This window comes from Rattus rattus, chromosome 3 (genome assembly GCF_011064425.1).
Source record: "Rattus rattus isolate New Zealand chromosome 3, Rrattus_CSIRO_v1, whole genome shotgun sequence".
NCBI lineage: Eukaryota > Metazoa > Chordata > Mammalia > Rodentia > Muridae > Rattus > Rattus rattus.
Window position 1 is genome coordinate 104,579,937 of NC_046156.1, and position 21,027 is coordinate 104,600,963.

At 40.9% G+C, this 21,027-nt stretch overlaps 1 protein-coding gene across 1 annotated transcript; it reads left to right on the plus strand.

Moving 5' to 3' along the window:
* Positions 1 to 1,349: 1,349 nt before the first annotated feature.
* Positions 1,350 to 15,307, plus strand: Pcdh18 (protocadherin 18). Its single transcript, XM_032898443.1, is given in 5 exon segments — positions 1,350 to 3,372; positions 3,375 to 4,255; positions 5,089 to 5,174; positions 5,265 to 5,428; positions 13,360 to 15,307. Coding segments are annotated over 5 exon segments (3,402 nt in total). The 5' UTR covers positions 1,350 to 1,769; the 3' UTR covers positions 14,028 to 15,307.
* The last annotated feature ends 5,720 nt before the right edge of the window (positions 15,308 to 21,027 follow it).

Here is a 21,027-nt window from a genome sequence, read left to right on the forward strand (position 1 = left end):
AATAAAGTTACAGGGAGATTCTGTGAAGCAGGGAATTTGCAAGTAGCTGAAGACAGCTGAGGAATAATGCAAAAGGTGGGGAGAGGGTAGGCAAGAATGGAGCCACAGTGATAAACTTAAAAGGAGGCGCAGAGCAGAAGGAACATCATAAATAAGCATATTTCCCAATGAGAATACCATATCAACCCCGTGACCTGGATACAGCACCATACTCCTGAGATATTTCAAGCACTCTGATGCACACGAAATGCAATTTTCAGCTCAGGCATTTTATTTCTCAGTGTAAACAACCTTTGGGTTTTTAAAATACATATCTGGAAACTGTTTTCATAAATAATGTATGTATTATAAAAATTTGACTTGTAAACCATTGAGTCCATGTCCCCTCAGCACTCATTGTGAAAACTCACTCTGGATAGATAGTGCTCCATTGGAAGAATTCGCTAGGCGAATGCTATCAATTTTACCCAAGCTATCAATTTTGCCCAAGATAAATAGGGTTTTTTTTTAAGTGCAAGACAAATATCAGGAAAGATTTTTGCTCAAACTAAAGAGAGGGCTGAAAGAAGGTAGAATTCCTTTGCTAATTAGTTCCAAACTCTGAGGTGTTCCTTTAAATCTTGCTAATTAAGAGAAATCAGGAGTGCGAGATAGGCCCCTTTCTTATCTTCAAAGAGAAAAAAGATGAAAGAAAGAAGAAAATGAAACCTCTCCACTTGGGCTGTTCGTTAAAACAGAGCTCCAAGAAAATCGGCTTGTGTGCTCCTTGGAGGAGAAAAGACCCGCCGAGGGGGAGGGGAAGGTGCATAATTAGAAGCAAGTTTCCCCATTTTATTAAATTCCTCCACCGACAAAATTCACTTGGAGGTATTTTAAGTGAAACCAGCAGTTAAGGAACCCTGAAAAAAAAGCAAGATGATTACATGTTTGTGGCAGAAGAAAAGGGCAATTAAGAAAACAAGAACTATTTAATGTGCCATATAAATACAGGCGACCAGAAGTTGATTTAAAGTTTTTTCTTCCTTTCTTTTTCCTTTCCCTCCCAGTCTCCCCACCCCCATTCCCCTCTCCTGCTGTAATTTGTCTCCCCTTTGTCGCGGCACGCTTGGAGAAAGTGGATGGAGATGGAGGAGGGGCGGGGAGGACTGAACCCCACCCCCCGGCCGCGCTCCCGCGCCCCTTGCGGGTCCCCAGCCCGCGCCCGCCACCCTCCCGCTCCCACCCTCCACGCGCGCCCTTCCTTGCTCCGGTGACTCCAGCAGCTTCGGATTTGGAAGCTCGCTGATTGGCTGGAAGCGATTCAACACACGCCAGGCAGAGAGCTTTGTCTGAGTTGAAGTGAAGTTGTAGAGATTTTCAGACTGGAGTCAGCAATCACGGGTGTTTAGTCTGCAGCGGAGCAGAGGAAAGGAAAGGGGGGAAAAAATCAAGAATCGCCCGGGAAAGACACACTGCAGACTCCTCCGGCACCCTGCAATAGATGGGGACGGAGTCCACGCAGGGAGCCAGGCCGAGGTGACACGCTGCTCCCAGCCAGGAGGACCGGCAGCCACCCGGACCAGGAGGGGACTTCAGGCTCCTGTCTGGAAGACGCCAAACGGTGTGTATGAAAACTCAAGTTTGCGAGCTGTTAATTGCTGTGTGATTAAGAGTCGCTTTCAAGACTCAGAGACCCGATGTGGCTGAGAGCTCTGAGTGGCGGGGAGGAAGTTGAAGGGATTGCTGGGCTCTTCTAACTCTCCCTGAGAAGGGAATCTGGCAACTGACCAATGCACCAAATAAATACTAAAATGCACTTTAGAGTCGCACTTTCACTTCTGATGGCGTTTTTCAGCCACGATGTCCTGGGTAAGAATCTGAAATACAGGATTTATGAGGAGCAGAGGGTCGGATCGGTAATTGCTAGACTATCAGAAGATGTGGCTGATGTTTTACTGAAGCTACCAAATCCTTCTGCCATTCGTTTTCGAGCCATGCCACGGGGGAATTCTCCTCTCCTGGTCGTAAATGAGAATACCGGAGAAATCAGCATAGGGGCTAAAATCGACCGCGAGCAACTATGCCAAAAGAACTTGAACTGTTCGATAGAGTTTGATGTGCTCACTCTGCCGACCGAGCATCTGCAGCTGTTCCATATTGAAGTGGACGTGTTGGACATTAATGACAATTCCCCTCAATTCTCGAGACCCGTCATTCCCATTGAGATATCGGAGAGCGCAGCAGTTGGGACTCGCATCCCTCTGGACAGTGCGTTCGACCCAGATGTTGGGGAAAATTCCCTCCACACCTACTCGCTCTCTGCTAATGATTATTTTAATATCGAAGTGCGGACCAGGACGGACGGGGCCAAGTATGCTGAACTCATAGTGGTGAAAGAGTTGGATCGGGAGCTGAAGGCTAGCTATGAGCTGCAGCTCACGGCCTCTGACATGGGAGTGCCTCAGAGGTCTGGCTCCTCCATCCTGAAAATAAGCATTTCGGATTCCAACGACAACAGCCCGGCCTTTGAGCAGCCCTCTTACACAATACAACTCTTAGAAAACTCCCCAGTTGGAACCTTGCTCCTCGATCTAAATGCCACTGATCCAGATGAGGGCGTTAATGGGAGAATTGTATATTCTTTCAGCAGTCATGTGTCTCCCAAAATTATAGAGACTTTTAGGATCGACTCAGAAAGAGGACACTTGACTCTTTTCAAGCCGGTGGATTATGAAATCACCAAGTCCTATGAGATAGATGTTCAAGCCCAAGATCTGGGTCCCAATTCCATTCCTGCTCATTGCAAAATTATAATTAAGGTCGTGGATGTCAATGACAATAAGCCTGAAATTAGCATAAACCTCATGTCCCCTGGAAAAGAAGAAGTGTCTTATGTTCTTGAAGGGGATCCCATTGATACATTTGTTGCTATCGTCAGGGTTCAAGACAAGGATTCTGGGCTGAATGGGGAAATAATCTGTAAACTTCATGGGCATGGGCATTTTAAACTTCAGAAGACTTATGAAAACAACTACTTAATCTTGACCAATGCCACTCTGGATAGAGAAAAGAGATCTGAGTACAGTTTGACTGTGATTGCTGAGGACAAGGGAACACCCAGCCTCTCTTCAGTGAGACATTTTACTGTTCAAGTCAATGACATAAATGACAATCCACCTCGCTTCCAGAGGAGCCGATATGAATTTGTCATCTCAGAGAATAACTCGCCGGGGGCGTACATCACCAGAGTTACAGCCACCGATCCAGACCTGGGTGAAAATGGACATGTGACATACACCATTTTGGAGAGTTTTGTCTTGGGAAGTTCCATTACCACGTATGTAACCATTGATCCGTCTAATGGCGCCATCTATGCCCTCAGGATCTTTGATCATGAGAAGTGAGTGAGATCACTTTTGTGGTGGAAGCAAGGGATGGAGGGAGTGAGAAGCAACTCTCAAGCAACACCACAGTTGTGCTGACCATCATTGACGAGAATGACAATGTCCCTGTGGTTGTAGGGCCTGCAATGCACAACAACACTGCAGACATCTCCATCCCCAAAGGAGTCGAAAGTGGTTTCCATGTCACAAGACTAAGGGTAGTGGACAGAGACTCCGGTGCAAATGCTGAATTCACCTGCTCCATAGTAGCTGGTAATGAGGAAAACATCTTTATCATAGACCCAAGGTCATGTGACATCCATACCAACGTCAGCATAGACTCCATTTCCTCCACCGAATGGGCACTTTCAGTTATCATCCAGGACAAGGGCAATCCTCCTCTGCACACCAAAGTCCTCCTGAGGTGCACGGTCTTTGACTATACAGAATCTGTGACAAGCACAGCCATGACTTCTGTCAGTCACGCATCCTTGGATGTGTCTATGATCATAATTATTTCCTTAGGGGCAATCTGTGCAGTGTTGCTGGTTATTATGGTACTGTTTGCCACGAGGTGCAATAGAGAAAAGAAAGACACCAGGTCCTACAACTGCAGGGTGGCAGAATCCACTTACCAGCATCATCCCAAAAGGCCATCCAGGCAGATTCACAAAGGAGACATTACACTGGTGCCCACCATCAATGGTACTCTGCCCATCAGATCTCACCACAGATCCTCTCCATCTTCATCTCCAACCTTGGAAAGGGGGCAGATGGGCAGCCGCCAGAGTCACAACAGTCACCAGTCACTCAACAGTTTGGTGACCATCTCCTCAAACCACGTGCCAGAGAATTTTTCATTAGAACTCACCCATGCCACTCCTGCTGTTGAGGTAAGATCATAGCTGCAGCTCCTGGCTAAGCCAGCTGCTGTCAGTGCTCAGAGGTTGCACAGTAATCACACCTTTAAGGTTGTCATTGATAAATGACAGTATGCAATTCCACTAGGACGCAAGCCACAGTGTGTGCCTATCTCAAGTAAACAGTGTGGCATATTCTTTTATATATATATAATTTACTTGTGGCTGTTATGCGTAATGTTTCACATAGGACAGAGTCCCTGCACTTCTCAGAATAAGATCCTGAGAAGGAAAAACAATTGAAAGGGACCCAGCTATTCTCATTGTTAAAATTTCTCCTGAAAAAAATCACCCTTCTGGGTCTTCAGGATCTCATTCCAATGCATGCTGTCTTTGGAAAACTTTGTGCAGTTTTCTGGCCTTCTGGCACTATTTTAATTACCTGGGTTAACAGTATATTTTACTGAGTTTCTCTTATTTTAATTATATATTTTTAATTTATTTTTAATTATATTTTTCCTTTTATTTTTTTTTTATATTTGACTGCTTTATCTAAACTGTAAGGGAAAGCAGTTATTTAAAAAGTCTTTCAAGCATGAACAACTCACTTGTGTTTTGAGATGATCCAGATCTCTCTATAATATAATATTCCTATAATATATTTTAACTGTGGTGCCTGCTTGTGCCTTCTGCTTGGCCTAGCATATGTAAATCCCTGACATATAGAAAGTGTGAGTTTAGCATGTAATAACAGGCCATTCCCTTTTCTTTCTTAATGCATGTGAATTCGTGAGGAGTTTTTCTTCTTCTTCTTCTTCTTTTATTTTTTTCCCAGAAATCAGTTCTGTCTCTTTGGTCTCCAGCAGGTCTCGCAGCTTCTCTCCATGCTCCACCAGGGGCAATATCAGCCACGGCCAAGCTTTCGAGGAAACAAATATTCCAGGAGCTATAGGTATGAATTAGCCCTGTGTCAGCTGTTAAGTCGCAGGTAACTTAAATGCTGAAGAATAAAACTGTGTGCTTCTTTCACTGATCTTTCTAGATATGCCCTTCAAGACATGGATAAATTTAGCTTGAAAGACAGTGGCCGTGGAGATAGTGAAGCAGGAGACAGTGATTATGATTTGGGGCGAGATTCTCCAATAGACAGGCTCCTGGGAGAAGGATTCAGTGACCTCTTTCTCACTGATGGAAGAATTCCAGCAGGTAAGAGGGCAATGATAGCTAAATCTTTATTTTCACAGTTAACCACAGTGCCAGGACGATGAACAGCTTCTCCTGTGCTTCTATTTCTGCTGCCTTTATCCTTGACACTAAAAATAGGTGTAATCTGTGTACTATTAGCAGTGAACAAGTGTGAGACATTTTAAATTTTTCTTCTCAAAATCCACAATAAGCAGCTGGTAGAGGAGGATTAAATGTGAAGTCTTAATAGGAGAAGGAAGTCGGGAGAGAGCACAGAAGAAAACCAAGCCCCTGTCCTCCTCCCTCTGTCCTATCCAGCCAGTGCCATAGGGCACTTCTGAGCAACCCTAGAAAATTGCTGGGTGGCTGTTTGTATTCAGACAGCCTGTTTGGTGAATAGTGGTGAACTGGACTATAATTTGGAGGATGCATTTTCTGTGATGGGAACCAACTCACAAAATCAGAGACTAAAATACACTGGAAAGGGTATACTTTAAGCCCTAAAAATAGGCGAAGGAATGCACCTTTGTAGGTGGTGAGCAGAGCATATTTCATGCCACCTTTCATTTTGAGTCTGTACAGCCATGGAGGAGGAAAACAAACCCAGAGGGGGATTTATAAAGCACACAGCCAGGTGGAGGAAATTCTATTAAGTTTTGAATCAATTTTTTCCTTAGTGACTCTTGCCTCTAATTGTGCCCTAGGAACTCTGATTCAACTGAGCAAATGCTGAGAACATCAGTGGCAGCCCTGTTGCTAGGGGCTATAGAAAGAAATCAACCCTTAGGAAGTTTTCCTCTGACTGTCCACACGTCTTAATTCATTGAGTGCCAATCAAGTGACTGCCGTTTGCAATACACACAGAGAAAAGGAACAATAGCTTACTAGTATCTTACTTCCGTGTAACATGTATTTATTTCTGGATTTACTTATTTGTAAAGAAAGTAGGATAGGAAGCATGAGGGAATTTACCAGACATTTTGGGAAATTCAGAAGATAGAATTTTAGCTCTCATGAGTTATAGGAACCATAGTAGCATTGACTAGCCAGCAGCAGTTCTTACCAGCTGTGCCCCTGGGTGTCCTCTGGGCCCAGACTCAGTACTCTGGGTTCATATGGAGTCGGGCCTTGCCACTTTACTTATTTATAGTGGTGGCTGTTGGCTTTATATACATTTCAGTGAGGAAGCTCTAACAATTTTAAGGATGTTGATGTTATGCTCACTGGGCTTAGCTGTCCTGGTGTCAGTGACATTAGTGGTCCCGTGTGTTTTCAGATTTGAAAACTAGAAGCTTATAAGGATTACAACAATGTAAACCAAGGCAGGCAGGCTGGGCCTGGTGGAGATGAGACGGTGAGATCTGACCCAATCTTCCCACCCTTAATCACTCATCTATGACATATATAAAGTAACTAGTGTGTCGTTTTATAAAAAATTGTCTAGCTTGTTTGTCCACCCACCCATCTATGCACACACGTGCATCTATGTTTGCCCTCATGTGCTCATGGTCGTGGTGAGAAGGTAGTGGATCCTCTATTCTCTTTGCTGCATTACCTTAAGAGAGGATGCCTTCTTTAGAAGTTCTTGGACACAGCTAGCTAGTTGGCCAGCAAGCCTCCAGCATGCCTGTCTCTGCCCCAGAATGCTAGGGTCAGAGGCACAAGCAGACATATTTGGCTTGTCCATGGTTGCTGGAGAAAAATACTCAGATCCCCATACCCTCACCCACCAAACCATCTCCATAGATCCTTACTTCTTTTATATCTGAAGACATAGCAACCTCTTTGCAACCACTAGATGTTGGCTGTTTAGTTATACAAGACTAAAGACCAGATATTTTATTTCTGGCTAGACAAATGTGTAGGAAGGATGTCTAGTTTCATTGAGGCCTAGTAGGTGCACAGGAGACTGTATTTCCACAGTCACCCATGGAATCTATTATTTTCAATGTATAGATCAACCCAATTTGAAGACAAATCTCTGAAATAGCTGAAGGAACATATATGCCCCAGGACATCGTGCTCAATGACAATCAATTTTATTATTCTGGCTTATATAATGATGCAGCTGGTTGAAGTTTTATGATTCTGTGATACAGTGCTGACAGGGCCCTACCCTAGAATAACAGAATTTCCTAGATTAGGTTATTTCATAAACAAAAGCACATGGGCACAGCGTCACTATTGCAGTAGACATTTTAAAATCGCATAGGGTTCATTTATTGGAATTTTAATTTATCTTGGCAATAAGATGGAGACTACAAATAAACAGTTCTAAAAAGTAACCTTACTATTTGTGGATCTAAACATCTGAGGTTTTTTTTTTTTTTTAAAAAAATATAATCTAAAATATAATCTAAAAAACAATATAATCTAAGTAGTTAACTGTTAATGTATTATTTATATACTTATTCATTCATTCATTCATTCATTCATTCATTCATTCACTTATTCACTTGTTCCTTTCTTACAATCCTGGGAATTGAAGCCACAGCACTACACCAATCAAAACTTTGCTTTGCCTCTTCTCAGTGCTTCTCATTTCTGCGAATTTTAGAAAAAAAAAAGTAGTTATTTTTCCATCTTCCCTATATTCCCAGAGTTACCATATTTCTACATGTTCATTGCAGCAGAATTATCTTGAACTAAATCATGATCAATAAGAATAGTAATAAATATTAGACAATAAAGAGATTGGGTTAACTGTGGGTAGGTAAAATTAAACGCTAGAAAACAGTGACTCTTTCCTACAGTGTGTCTTTATCGCCGTCAATATTACATAGTTGTTCAAAATTATAGACATTGTGTGTGCTTGCCTGTGTTTCCAAATAATTATGTCATAGGAGGCACATTCCTTCCTTCTGTCACTTCATGCTTCTACATGGGGCTGAACCATTTTCACGTTGCAGAGCTCTGGACCATGAGCAGGGGTTGGCAATGACACCATTGCGTTCATGTTTTGATAGCACGGACTGCATACTGAGTGTCCACAGAGATAACCATCTTTTAATCATGAGCATCACTGTGGTGGCACTGTGTCGATATCCTAGATTCCTATTCATTCTGGCAACTTCTCCAGGCATGCTAGGGTGTAAAACTTGTGGTTTGCTGAAGTATCTACCCAGGAAATACTACGAGCAGAGAAAAACCTTGGTCCACATCTGAATCTTATTAACAGAGCTCAGCACAATTTTCTAAAGTATGTGTATTTTTAGGACGTAAGTGTCTTGTTCCAACTGGTTTTTTTTCCTGCATTGATTTGTGAGCAAATATAGATCCTGTTGCATTGCATGGCTTGCCAAAAGGGTCATTTCTGATCATTCATTCTTCTAATTCCCACACGAATGTAGGGTTTTTTTTCTGAGCTAAACAAACATGCGTTTTTATCTGTTGACTCATGTTTGTCAGCTCGTTTCTTTCTTCCCCGTTCAACTTTGAACTCCCACACGAAGCACGGTGTACTCCATCTTCCCAGTGAAGGTTGGTGCACATAGGTTTGCGAAGGCTCCCCCACCTAGGCTTCTTCTACCTTTCCTGATTGAGTCTGTTTCACTTTTCATCATCCTTCATCTGTGAGGACTTTAAATACCCATTATTCATTCTGCTCTCTGTTCTCCTTAGGAATCGTAGCTGGCTCCCGGCCTTCCTCTAGTGGCTCATTTCCTGTAGCAACCGGCCGACTCCTATTCAATGTCTCATGGCTACTCCCACTTTCAAATCGTTACTTCATGCAGTTTTCACAACCTTTTCAGAACATTTTAACATACTTCTTTTTTTTTTTTATACACAAAGTCAATCTCTGACTCTCGTTGCTCAGCAACACGGAGCACATCTATTATCTTTGTATTCAAAGTCCACTGAAATGTGCTCTCAGCCTGTTCTCGATTTTGCCAGTTTTGAATCCTTTGCAGCAGGCAGAGAGGCTTCCCTTCCTACAGCACACCAATGCTTTGTGCACACTGCCCTTTTTCCACGACAAGTGCCTCTTCGCTTCTTGTACCCAATGCTGCTTACCTGATGTCTTTCGAAATAGCAGCCTTCACCTCCATTTCTTTTCCTTTCTGAACATTGCCTGTGCGTCATCTCATTTGCTGTGTTACCTGGGTGTCTCAAATATCATTTGTTATATTTGGCTTAGAACTAGATTGCAGTCCCATTGACAGCCAGGCACTGAAGTGGCCCCTATTTGATGGACTCCTCAAGCATAACCTACTACTTACTCTACAGCTAATGAGTTGCGTGGAGCCCTCTCTTATACTCACTGCACTGCCCTCCACCCTACTTGTAAGGCACAGAACACTAATAAAGTTCAGTCATGTAGTCACAGAGGAGTTTCTGTTTGTACTTGTCCCAATCTCCAGAAAAGTTATGACCTGACAGGGCTTTTAGATATTCCCAACAAGAACAGAAGAAATGGGTACTGCTTAGCTTTTCTTGATCCTTGTATATGGGCTGGAACATTTTCTGCACTGAAACACATATACAGTGTCAAGCACCTGAATCTCAGTGGTCAAGTTTGCTCCATAGCAGTGAGCAAACTTTCCTGTTTCTCTCACGCTCCTTTTTGTTTCATCACACCCCCTCCCCTTTCTTCTCCATTGTCTCTGTCCACCTGATTTTCTGTTATCCTTTCCATGAATCTGCCTTCTTTTCTTTCTTTTTCTATTTTCACGAATATGTGTGGGGTGTACATGTGTGTCTATGTATGTTTGTATGTATGTGGGCATTTGTGTGTGGTGTGTGTGGCTGTATGTGGGTTCCTGTCTTAGTTAGGGTTTTGCTGCTGTGAACAGACACCATGACCAAGGTAACTCTTATAAGGACATTTAATTGGGGCTGGCTTACAGGTTCAGAGGTTCAGTCCATTATCATCAAGGTGGGAACATGGCAGTATCCAGGCAGGCATGGTGCAGGAGGAGCTGAGAGTTCTACATCTTCATCTGAAGACTACTAGCAAAATACTGATTTCCAGGCTGCTAGGATGAGGGTCTTAAAGCTCACACCCACAGTGTCACACCTATTCCAACAAGCCACACCTCCTAATAGTGCCAGTCTTAGGCCAAGCACATATAAACCATCACATTCCACTCCCTGGCTTGCTTAGCTTGCTTTCTTATAGAACCCAGGACTGCCAGCCCAGGTATGGCACCACCCACAAGGGACCCTGTCAAACTTGATCACTAATTGAGAAAATGCCTTACAGCTGGATCTCATGGAGGCATTTCCTCAAGGGAGGCTCCTTTCTCTGTGATAACTCCAGCTTGTGTCAAAAACCAGCCAGTACAGTACCCATGCATGCAGCATTCTGTAATAATGCCCCAAATCATCCTCAATAGCCCTTCCTTCCTAATCAACGAGGAAGAATCTTACAATAAGCCCAGAGCTCCTGAGTAAGTGCCCTAGCTAGGCAGTGTGTTCTCAGGATACCTTGTCTCCACTATCCAAGGAATGGTGGGCCACCACCACATTCTCCGGGCATGTCCATGGCTTCTGAGGATCCTAAATCCAGACCTCATACTTATTCAGCAAGTACTTTACCTGCTGACCATGTTTCCAGCTCTTCTTTACATTTGTAAGTTAATTAATTATTTTATAATTAAATGATCATTTATATATTGTGGTATAAATGCCCTCCTTCCACTGTTTAACAAGCATTCCTAAGATATTGGTGCTAGTCATGTGGTTCATGCTGTTCTATTATCTTGCTGCTTACATACTCAGCACAATCAGGTTATGAGAAAAGTTACATATGGTCAAGATACATAGAATCCCAGGTAACGTTTTGTCCTCATTAAAGGAAATCAAATCCAGGTAAGGCAGTACAGCAAAGATGTCCTTCCTAAGCTTAAAGCCATAGAGCTAAAGGCCAGAACAACAACGCAAGTCTGTTCTCCTTTCTTCCATCAGGGTGGAGGTAATAAATATCCACAGGTCTCCTTTCTATGTTCAGAGACCCAGAGATCAAAGCAGTGCCAAGTGTGAGTGGGGGAATCACCACTGTGATTATTCTTTGATGAGGAAACCTAGGTGCTGTTTGTAAGGTATACCAGTTGTTTTTCAATACCCTTTCTTTGTTTTCTCCACTGAAAGGGTTAAAACAGGGTTGGCTAATATTTCCATATAGCGTAATACCTGAAGGATGGTCATCTAAATCTGAGTTTTATTGCAATTACCCTGTTTGTTCAGATGAATCTCTCACCACAGCATAATGACACAGCCAGTCCTCAAAGAACAAAGTTCCCTGTCTGGAGTCTCTTACACTTTCCCTGGTGTTTTCTTATGATTTTTAATTTGTAGATTCTTATAACCCAGACCCTTTTCTTATAGCATTTAGTCTCACTTTTAGTATTGTTTTGTTCTGTTTTTTTTTTTTTTCATTTTTTCCTTTTAAACTAAAAATAGAAGTCCAGAGGGAGCTAAGGACCAAAATTAGCATAGAGGTCAGTGATAAAGAGCAGTGACGTCCACACAGTTAAGGATCATTATTCATCCCTATTTGCTTACTCATCCAGAAACTAGAGGACCCATATTCTCTGGACAGTTCCTTTACCACACTGGGGACATAGTGCTTATACTAGGTGATTTGTTTACCCTAGGAACGAGTGTGGCATGCGATAATTTCAACAGTGACAGGGCTGGAAATTTGCTCTCAGCAGCTGCATCTATAAACTCAGATCCCTGTGGTCAGCATCAATCCTGGTTTCTTTCAGATACAAGAGTTACTTTACATTTTTATAATTCTGTCCTTTGTCTTTAAATGAAATGGTATTCCAAAGAAATGGTACTTTCTCTGAAATAAGTGGTTGTGGTACAGAATGCATTTCATGTCTTTGGATATCTCAATTTTTAATGCATTTTAGCAACTCTGTAAACTGAATTTAGAGATCCTCCTCTATTTTTCTGCTTTTCTCAGGTGTAGTGGTCTCTATGAATTCAGCCACTCACATTCCACTAGGGAACTGGAAAATATGGGAGGATCAAAGAATATACTTTTCATATTCTTCAGCTTCCAATGACTTTTTCATGTAATTGAACATTATTTTAAACCCTAAATAAATACTTTATAACGAGACAACTCAGGATACCTAAGGTACTAATTCAGAGCACCTTGAATTGCTATTTTAATAGACCAGTGAATAATGGATACAACCCATAAGGAAGACTAATAAGTCCTGCTGGGACAAGACATCCCCAAAGTGGGGTGGTACCCAAGGGAGTTCCCCTTCTCTGAGGAGAAGGTTTGGGGATAATGGGAGAGGGGCTTTTAGGAGTGGGAGTGGAAGGAGAGGACGGAGGGGGTCTTTGAGTGGGATGTAAAGTGAATCTAAAAGAAAGAAAGAAAGAAAGAAAGAAAGAGAGAGAGAGAGAGAGAAAGAAAGAAAGACAGAAAGAAAGAAAGAAAGAAAGAATGAAAGAAAGAAAGAAAGGAAGAAAGACAGACAGACAGACAGACTAATAAAGACACTAGCCAGAGAACTGGTGTTTCAGTGCAGGTCAAGTGCTTGTTTTCAAGAAGGTTAGGGAAAAATGTATTGTTTGCCTGGTGTTATTCAAAACTAAAGGTTCATCCTAAGCTCTATTCCCAGATGTTGTCATTGTTTATATTAATCTTTTGTTGGATTATCTAAGTCTTAGCCTCTTTTGGACACATTCACATATAAATAATGATCTCTTTACTATATTTCTTATGTTCACAGTAGACCACTAAAAATAATTATTCCCTTTCCTTCAGTAAATGGAGGAATATAACACAAGCATGACATCTGGTCCAGAGAGCCAACATACACATGAAAATTATAACCGTAGTCTATCTCATGTGCGTCTCGACAGATTAACATTATGACACTAGAAGAAAACCTTCTCTTTCTACCATAAGAATAAGAGGACATTTCCCATTGCTTTGGGTGATGCCTTGTGTAATAATGGTCTCTCCTTGCTTTGTTTGCTCTCAGCGATGAGGCTATGTACGGAGGAGTGCAGAGTCCTGGGCCACTCTGACCAGTGCTGGATGCCCCCACTGCCCTCGCCATCCTCAGACTACAGAAGCAACATGTTCATCCCCGGAGAAGAGTTCCCGGCTCAACCTCAACAACAGCATTCTCATCAGGGCCTTGATGATGACAGTCAGCCTGCCGAATCTGGGGAGAAAAAAAAGAGCTTTTCCACCTTTGGGAAGGATTCCCCTAGCGACGAGGACTCGGGGGACTCTAGCACATCATCTCTGCTATCAGAAATGAGCAGTGTGTTCCAGCGCCTTCTCCCGGCATCCCTAGATACCTATTCTGAATGCAGCGAAGTGGACCGGTCCAACTCCCTGGAACGTCGAAAGGGTCCAGCACAGGGCAAAACTGGGGGTTACCCACAAGGGGTTGCAGCCTGGGCAGCCAGCACACATTTTCAGAACCCCACCAGCAGCTCTGGGACCCCTCTGGGGACTCACTCCAGTGTGCAGCCTTCTTCCAAGTGGTTGCCAGCTATGGAGGAGATCCCTGAAAACTACGAGGAAGATGATTTTGACAATGTGCTAAACCATCTTAGTGATGGGAAACACGAACTCATGGATGCCAGCGAGCTGGTAGCTGAGATCAACAAACTGCTTCAAGACGTCCGCCAGAGCTAGAAGACTTTAGCTGAACCGTTGTGTTTCCATGTGTGTGGAATTAGGGGGCAGGGAAAACCCCGGAAAAAAAAACTGGCGTTGCCAAATAGTTGCATTTATCATAAATGTGTCTGTGTATATTGAATATTAAATACTGTATTTTCGTATGTACACGATGCAAGTGTGATTATTTTAATCTGTATTTTAAAAATACATTTGTACCTTATATTTATGTGTAATTTAACAGACAAATTTTATTTTTTTACTCCCATGACAAACATGTTTTTCCTAATCATACAGAAATTAGCCACTGTTTGAATCTGTATCCTTTTCAACCAAAGTTACTGCTTAGCATAGAAGTAGGGGCAGAATTATTCAGCTGTATGAACAACACCACTAACGCATTATGTAATTCTTAGTTTCATTAAATGATGCTCCTTCCTTTTCAATATTTACAAAAAAAATTAAGCATTGCTAGAAACATTAAACAATTTTTCAATTACTATTTCACTGCTTTCTGTTAGCTATGATAGATCACTTCTTAAGGCAAAATGGAGGAAGGAAGTAAACTTAGTTTACACCTAGAAGCGTGCTGAGGTGTTCATGGGAAGGCAATGGCATGTGAATTCTTCATAGCAATGATGTTCGAGTCAGTGTTGCCTGGCAGTGGCGCCCAGACTTTCAGTGTATCACGCTGGCTTGGTCATGAGAGTATTTTTTCCAGTAGCAAAATATCTGCTTATAATGAAACTAAACGGTGAATTTGATCCTCGCCCTATGAAATACGATCTAATGATGTGGAATCTGTGCTCTAAATGGATAACATTCTGTTATCTACCAGCATGGAGTGTTTATTAACAGTGATCTCCCCCTCTGGGGTAGTAAGCATAATTGATGTATCTGAAACTTTATGTGAATCGCCCCCCCCTTTCCTTCATCATACTTGAACATTTGAATCGACTGCATTGTCTTTTTTTGGCTATAATTATCCACGTTTAGCTTTTGTCTCTTGTGCATGCTTTCACAGTTTTGCTTGTATTTTTAGCATATGAACATTTATAAAGTCACTTTCTTTTGTTACTGCAATTTTGTCTGATTTATTGTGTGACAAATGCAAACTTTATTTATTGTGCTGTTATCTTCTGTGTGGAATGCCTTGGTAAGCGAGATCCTTAGTATGACTATTATCATTTATGTCCAAGCTTCTATGAATGTTATTTCTATTAATACACTATCTTGATTGTACTCTTCAGAAAATTTTACTGTCAGTGAAAATAAAAGGAATATTAAAGCAAAGCTAAGGAACTGTCTATAAGTCAGACCTCTGCTTTGATGTGTTTAAATGCTTTGCATGCTCAAAATTCTCCCTGAGGGGGGATTCAAGGTTGGGCATCAAATGACAGATAATAAACAGCCAACACACACACACACACACACACACACACACACACACACACACACACACACACAGAAATACATATGCAGGCACGCTGAAAAGGGAATGAATTAGAGATCTGTATAAGAAAGAAAATAACTGATGGAGTTTCTTCTGTATTTTTCCTAAGTGTATTTGGAGTAAAAACAAAAACCACAACTAGTAACAGATTAACTATTGCTCAAGTTACAGAAAATTTTCTCAGATTGTGTCATGCTAACCCAAGTAAGATGATAACGTGATGATAGCCTTACAAGTTTCCCAAACCTCCTCTTTATCTTAGCAGCAGAGCATTGGCATGTTATCTGAGATCATCCCAAAGAGGTAAAAAGTAGGATACTTAACTTCTGAAATGAACCCCACATGAAATAGACTGTATTGTTTCTTACAAAAGGCCCTCTTTTCCTCAATAGGTAGGACTACAAGCATGCAGAATGTGTGGTGTTTTATTTGTTTAGTAGATCACACACACTAATGCTAAGCTCATTTTAATAAGTTTGCTTTCAACTCCATATAATGGTTAAGAAAAAGACTTTCATGGCTCCACTGTCCTTTATTTATAACACCACCAGCATTTGAAGAAACAAAACTAAAAATAGAGAATGTTAAAGAATGTGAAATGAATAAAACACAATATTCCCATGCAAGGCATTCCATGCTTCCAAACCGTGGGTTCTCCCTACTTCTTCAGTTATTCTTGCTTCCCGTGCCCACAGCTTAAGTGAGCATTAGTGCATGATCTCAGAGTAACTCTCATATTCCTTTCCCCAGTCATGTTTCCACAAATATCAAGATGTCTGCTGCATTTCCTGTGGTCTAACATCTTACCCATTTTAATCTTCTCCTGGTGAGTAGAGTGCTGCCTTGGCTTAAAGCAAACAAATGAGCAATTAAGGATGTCTTTGTCATTTGGTATTCCTCATTTTCTCTGGCCCCAGTGGATTCCTCTCAATATTACTCACTAATAATCATCTGCCATGGAAATTCTCTTCCAAAATAGATCATTCTGCAGCAGCAAGTTGCTTCACAAATCCCCCCTTTAACAGGTGCCTACTGAATGCCAGGCTAACTTTTCATGGCCTAACTTCTCAGAGGTCCCTTACATTGTGACTTATTCTTCACTAATTTCTTTCTTAGTGTTTATCAGACTATGGCTGAAGACATTGTTGGTCATTTAAATTCATTCTCCCGTCTTCTACGAATTACACTCACTGCTGGCAAATCACGTACTTCTTAAATCTTACTGAAGGTATAGGGAAAGTCACATAGAGTAAAATAGGTTTGGTTTCTTTGTTTCATTCTTTTCCTACTAATGTCAGAGCATTTTTTTCAAAGCTAAATTGTAATTATTGTCATGTCGAATTCAAAGCATAGTGAATGTATGGGAGGGGGTAGTGATTTCAGACAGAATGAGCTGCATCTGTGAAAAGTATAGCTCAAGTCTGGCGTGCTCTACACAGATGGAGCAGGTGTTCCCCACTATACACTAGATTTCTATGCTTTCTTTCCTGTCCCGATATTCCCGTTCCAACTCAATATATCTAGATAACACGATATCATATCATCAAAGATGAAGACTCTGGGTGAGCGATGAATGTTTTGTGTGAAAATTAAAACCAAACTACAAAAGGTCTAAAGATTTATGTGAAGCTTGAAAACATTCTAAAAGTGTGCACATTTAAAAAGAGAGAGCAGAGTTGGATTAGCTCTGTGTATGTCTGTTTTACTGTCTAATCGTCTATTTTGTGTGCATTTTTACATGTGTATGCGATCCAAGGTTGATGTCCAGAATCATCTCCCATTGCTCTTCCAACTTATTCAATAAGGTGGGGGTCTTTCAAACCCAGAGATCTTTGTTATGGTTGATCTTGCTAGCCATTTTGATATGAGATGGCCCTATCTTTATCCACCATATAGGATTGCAAGAAGTCCACCATGACCACATTTCAAAAGACTCCTGTGGATCTAACTCTAGTCCTTATTCATGTCTGGTTAGTCCTTTGATATCCAAACCATTTCTCCAAACCAAAATTGCTTAATTTAGTTTTTAATTGCAGATTAAATTTATAGAACAAAACTTACCTGGGTTCATAAGGTGCTTTAACTGTGGAAGTATAAGATATCATACTAATTGTAAAGACTTTGGGTATGGTGTTTTGTGATTGTGATGAACACAAATACTTCTGCTTGTTTGAGAAAACTGAAGCCTTCATTTTATTTATTAATCTGCTTGGATCACCAAATAGTTGTGATCCAGTTCATTTTTTAGAGTAATTTCCAAAACAATTACATATTATGTAGAGTATGTTGTAATTAAAACATCCTTTTTGCCTGGGTTATATTATCATTGGACATTTTATCATTAATGTTACAGTTCAACATATGTGTTCTGAAATGATTAACAAGGACCTAACAGTCCTTCGCCTACAGTAGAGATCAAAGCTAAAGTACATAGAACAATGGTGGAAAAATAATCATTTATTTGTTATATTTTATTTTTTCTAGCTTACACAGTATGAGAATCCCGTAGACTATTTTATGGGGGACTGACATTATCAAATTGCTATCTATACTTTCTGACTTTAAAGATTGTAGAAACACAACTTCCTCTGTCACTTTAAATTAATACTTTTCTATTTCCATTTATGACTTCTGAAAGATGTTCTTAATTCTTGTTTGCCTTTTCAGGTTTTATCTCTTCAATTTATTTTTTTTAATAGCACTTCTCCTTAGTGACGTATCCTACTGTCCACATTTATAGCTCTAATCTCCACGTTTTCAAAGGAATATAGCTTTTCCACATAACGACCTAGATTTTATCATTTTCTATTGTTTTTCCCCTGTTATAGATATGATTAGCACCATACATCTTACATACTAAGCTAATACATTTCACTCTCAGTAATCTTCACTCCTCTGACCCATTAGTTTGGTAAGATAATAAATTCAGAAAAATCAGGAACAGAAGAGATTTTATATTTATTCTAAGTTTTAAAGTACTTGTTTTGTGTGTCTAAAAATGCTTGTGTGGAAAGCTGAATATTAAGAGATGAAATTATATTTTTACAAAATATAAAACCCTTCTTAGGTATTGGGTTTAAACTCAGAAATGCAACCTTAGATTTTTAAAATAATTGAGTCTAAGTAAAGAATAAAGCAGAATATTAAGAAAAAGCTCTCTCTCTCTCTCTCTCTCTCTCTCTCTCTCTCTCTCTCTGTCTCTGTCTCTCTTTCTGTGTGTGCGTGTGTGCGTGTGTGTGTTGGAGATAGCTTTGGTAACTGGGAGTATGAAGCCCTCAGCGTGAGTAAATTTTGGACGGTAAATATGTGAGCTGTTGGTGTCCCCTTTGTTCTCACAGTCATAATCTTTACAAGAAGCTTTCAAACAGAGATTGGGGAAAAGTTGCCTCATTTACCTGAGCCTTTTGGTTCTGGAATATATGCATGAGAGGGAGATGTGCCAGGTACCTGAACCTCTAGGGAGCAAACCTCCTGGTCTTTACCTTTGGCTGTCTGTCTGGACAGCCAATTTTTAAAAGCAGAGTCTGTGGGAAGCATAGCCCCCATTATGTTTCCAAGTGCTTTTATCTAAAGGAGAGCAAGCTTTCTAAAAGCCCCAGGTTCATTGTCCGTCCTTGCTTTATTAAAAGGCACACTCTGCCACTTAAAATAGATAACCACACCATATTCTAGATGGAAAAATGCAGACCTTTCCTCTGGAAGTGGGCCATTGTGTTACATAGTGTTCTATGTTCTAACTTATCCACACAACTTCGTGTACATTGTGTAAGATACTGTTAGTTTTTATCAGTGTATCTCAAGCTAGGTGCATGTGGAAAGAAGGAATTCCGAATTGAAAAAAAAAAAGTGCCTTCATCAGATTGTCCTGCAGGCAAGTCTGTGGAGCTTGTTTTTGATTAATGATTGATATGGAGAAGTTGAGTCCTCTGTGAGCAATGACACTCCTGGGCAGGAGGTCATGGGTTGTGTAAGAGAGCTGGCCATGCAAGCTACAAAAACAAACGAGAAAAATTGCAACTGACAGTGGGTGTATTAGGGTTCTCTGTAGTGATGGATCTTGTAGAATGAATCTATCTATAAATAAGCATGCTATGTGCCTGTGTTCCTGTGTGTATGTGTGTGTGTGTGGGGGGTGGGGGTATTATTTATTAAAACTGTTTAAAAGGCTGTGGTCCAGATGATCCAACAATGCCTGTACGGAAAGCTGAAGAAATCAGTCCATGAGCCTGGACAGACAGCTCAAATGGTCTTCAGTATGCACTGGAACCTGAAAGAAGTTGACTCTATTGCCAGGGAAAGAGTGAAGTTGAGAGCAGGTAAAAGTAAGTTTCCTTCTTCCACGTCCTCTAAAGGCTTCTAGCAGAAAGCATAGCTCAGATTGGAAGTAGATCTTATCTCCTTAAAAGATCTGGATTAAGGTGTGTCTTATGAACTCAAATTGGGCAAAAATTCCTCACAGACTTGTCTCTCCCTTTTTGGATTTTAGTTAATTCCAGATGTATTCAGGCTGACAACAAACAATAGTCATCATAAGCTCACCCCATTCAACATGTCACAAAATTACATCTCCTTTTGCCATCATGAATTTCTCCTATAATGTCCTGGTCAAAGACTAAACAACATCTTGATCTGCCTCTGAAGTAACACAGGTTCATTGGATCAGATGGTCCAAGTGGTAGAGTAGCCTGCATAGCATCCCGGGCCTGTTGAAGACCCTTCTGTTCAAGAGTCCCTAGAGAGCTAGCAGCTTTCTGAGTCATCTGGTATATGGGTCAGAATAGCATACCCACAGAAGAAATGTACTATCTCCAGTATCCAAATAGGACCACTAAACATTGTATTTCTTTCTTGGTGGTGAGCGATTCCAGGTGCAATAATTTATCTTTCTCCATGGGAAGGAATATCTTGGCATGCCCCATTCCACTTAGATCGAAAGCTCTTGAATTTTGGTTTAATTTATTTCCCCATCCTTAAATGCACACACACACACACACACACACACACACACACACACACACACACATATATATATATATATATATATATATATATATATATATATATATATAAAACCAATGAGTCAAAAGTAACTGATTTTTGAATCAACATAATATCACCAATATGTATTTTGTAGAAGAGACAGAAAATCAAGATCCATTCTAAGTTATGACATAGGGTGGGAAAATTAAAATATCCTTGAGATAAAACAGTAAAGGTATACTGTTGGTCTTGCCAACTGAGTGTAAATTGCTCTTGGTGGACCTTATGGACTGCTACTGAGGAAAGAGGCATTTGCTAGACCAACTGCTTCCTACCATGTACTAAAAGATGTGTTAGTCTTCTCAAGTAAGATCATCTCTGTCTGGTATAGCAGTTTCAGTGAGTGTCACTAATGATTGAGATTTCTATAGTCAACTGTTATTCTCCACAACCCAATTGTCTTCTGTGCTTCCCAATAGAGGTAAAGGGATATACTGTGAGAACCACCACTGTAGTGGCTGTTCCTGGTTATCAATTTGACTATATCTGGAATAAACTACAATCCAGAATTGGAAGATTCACCTT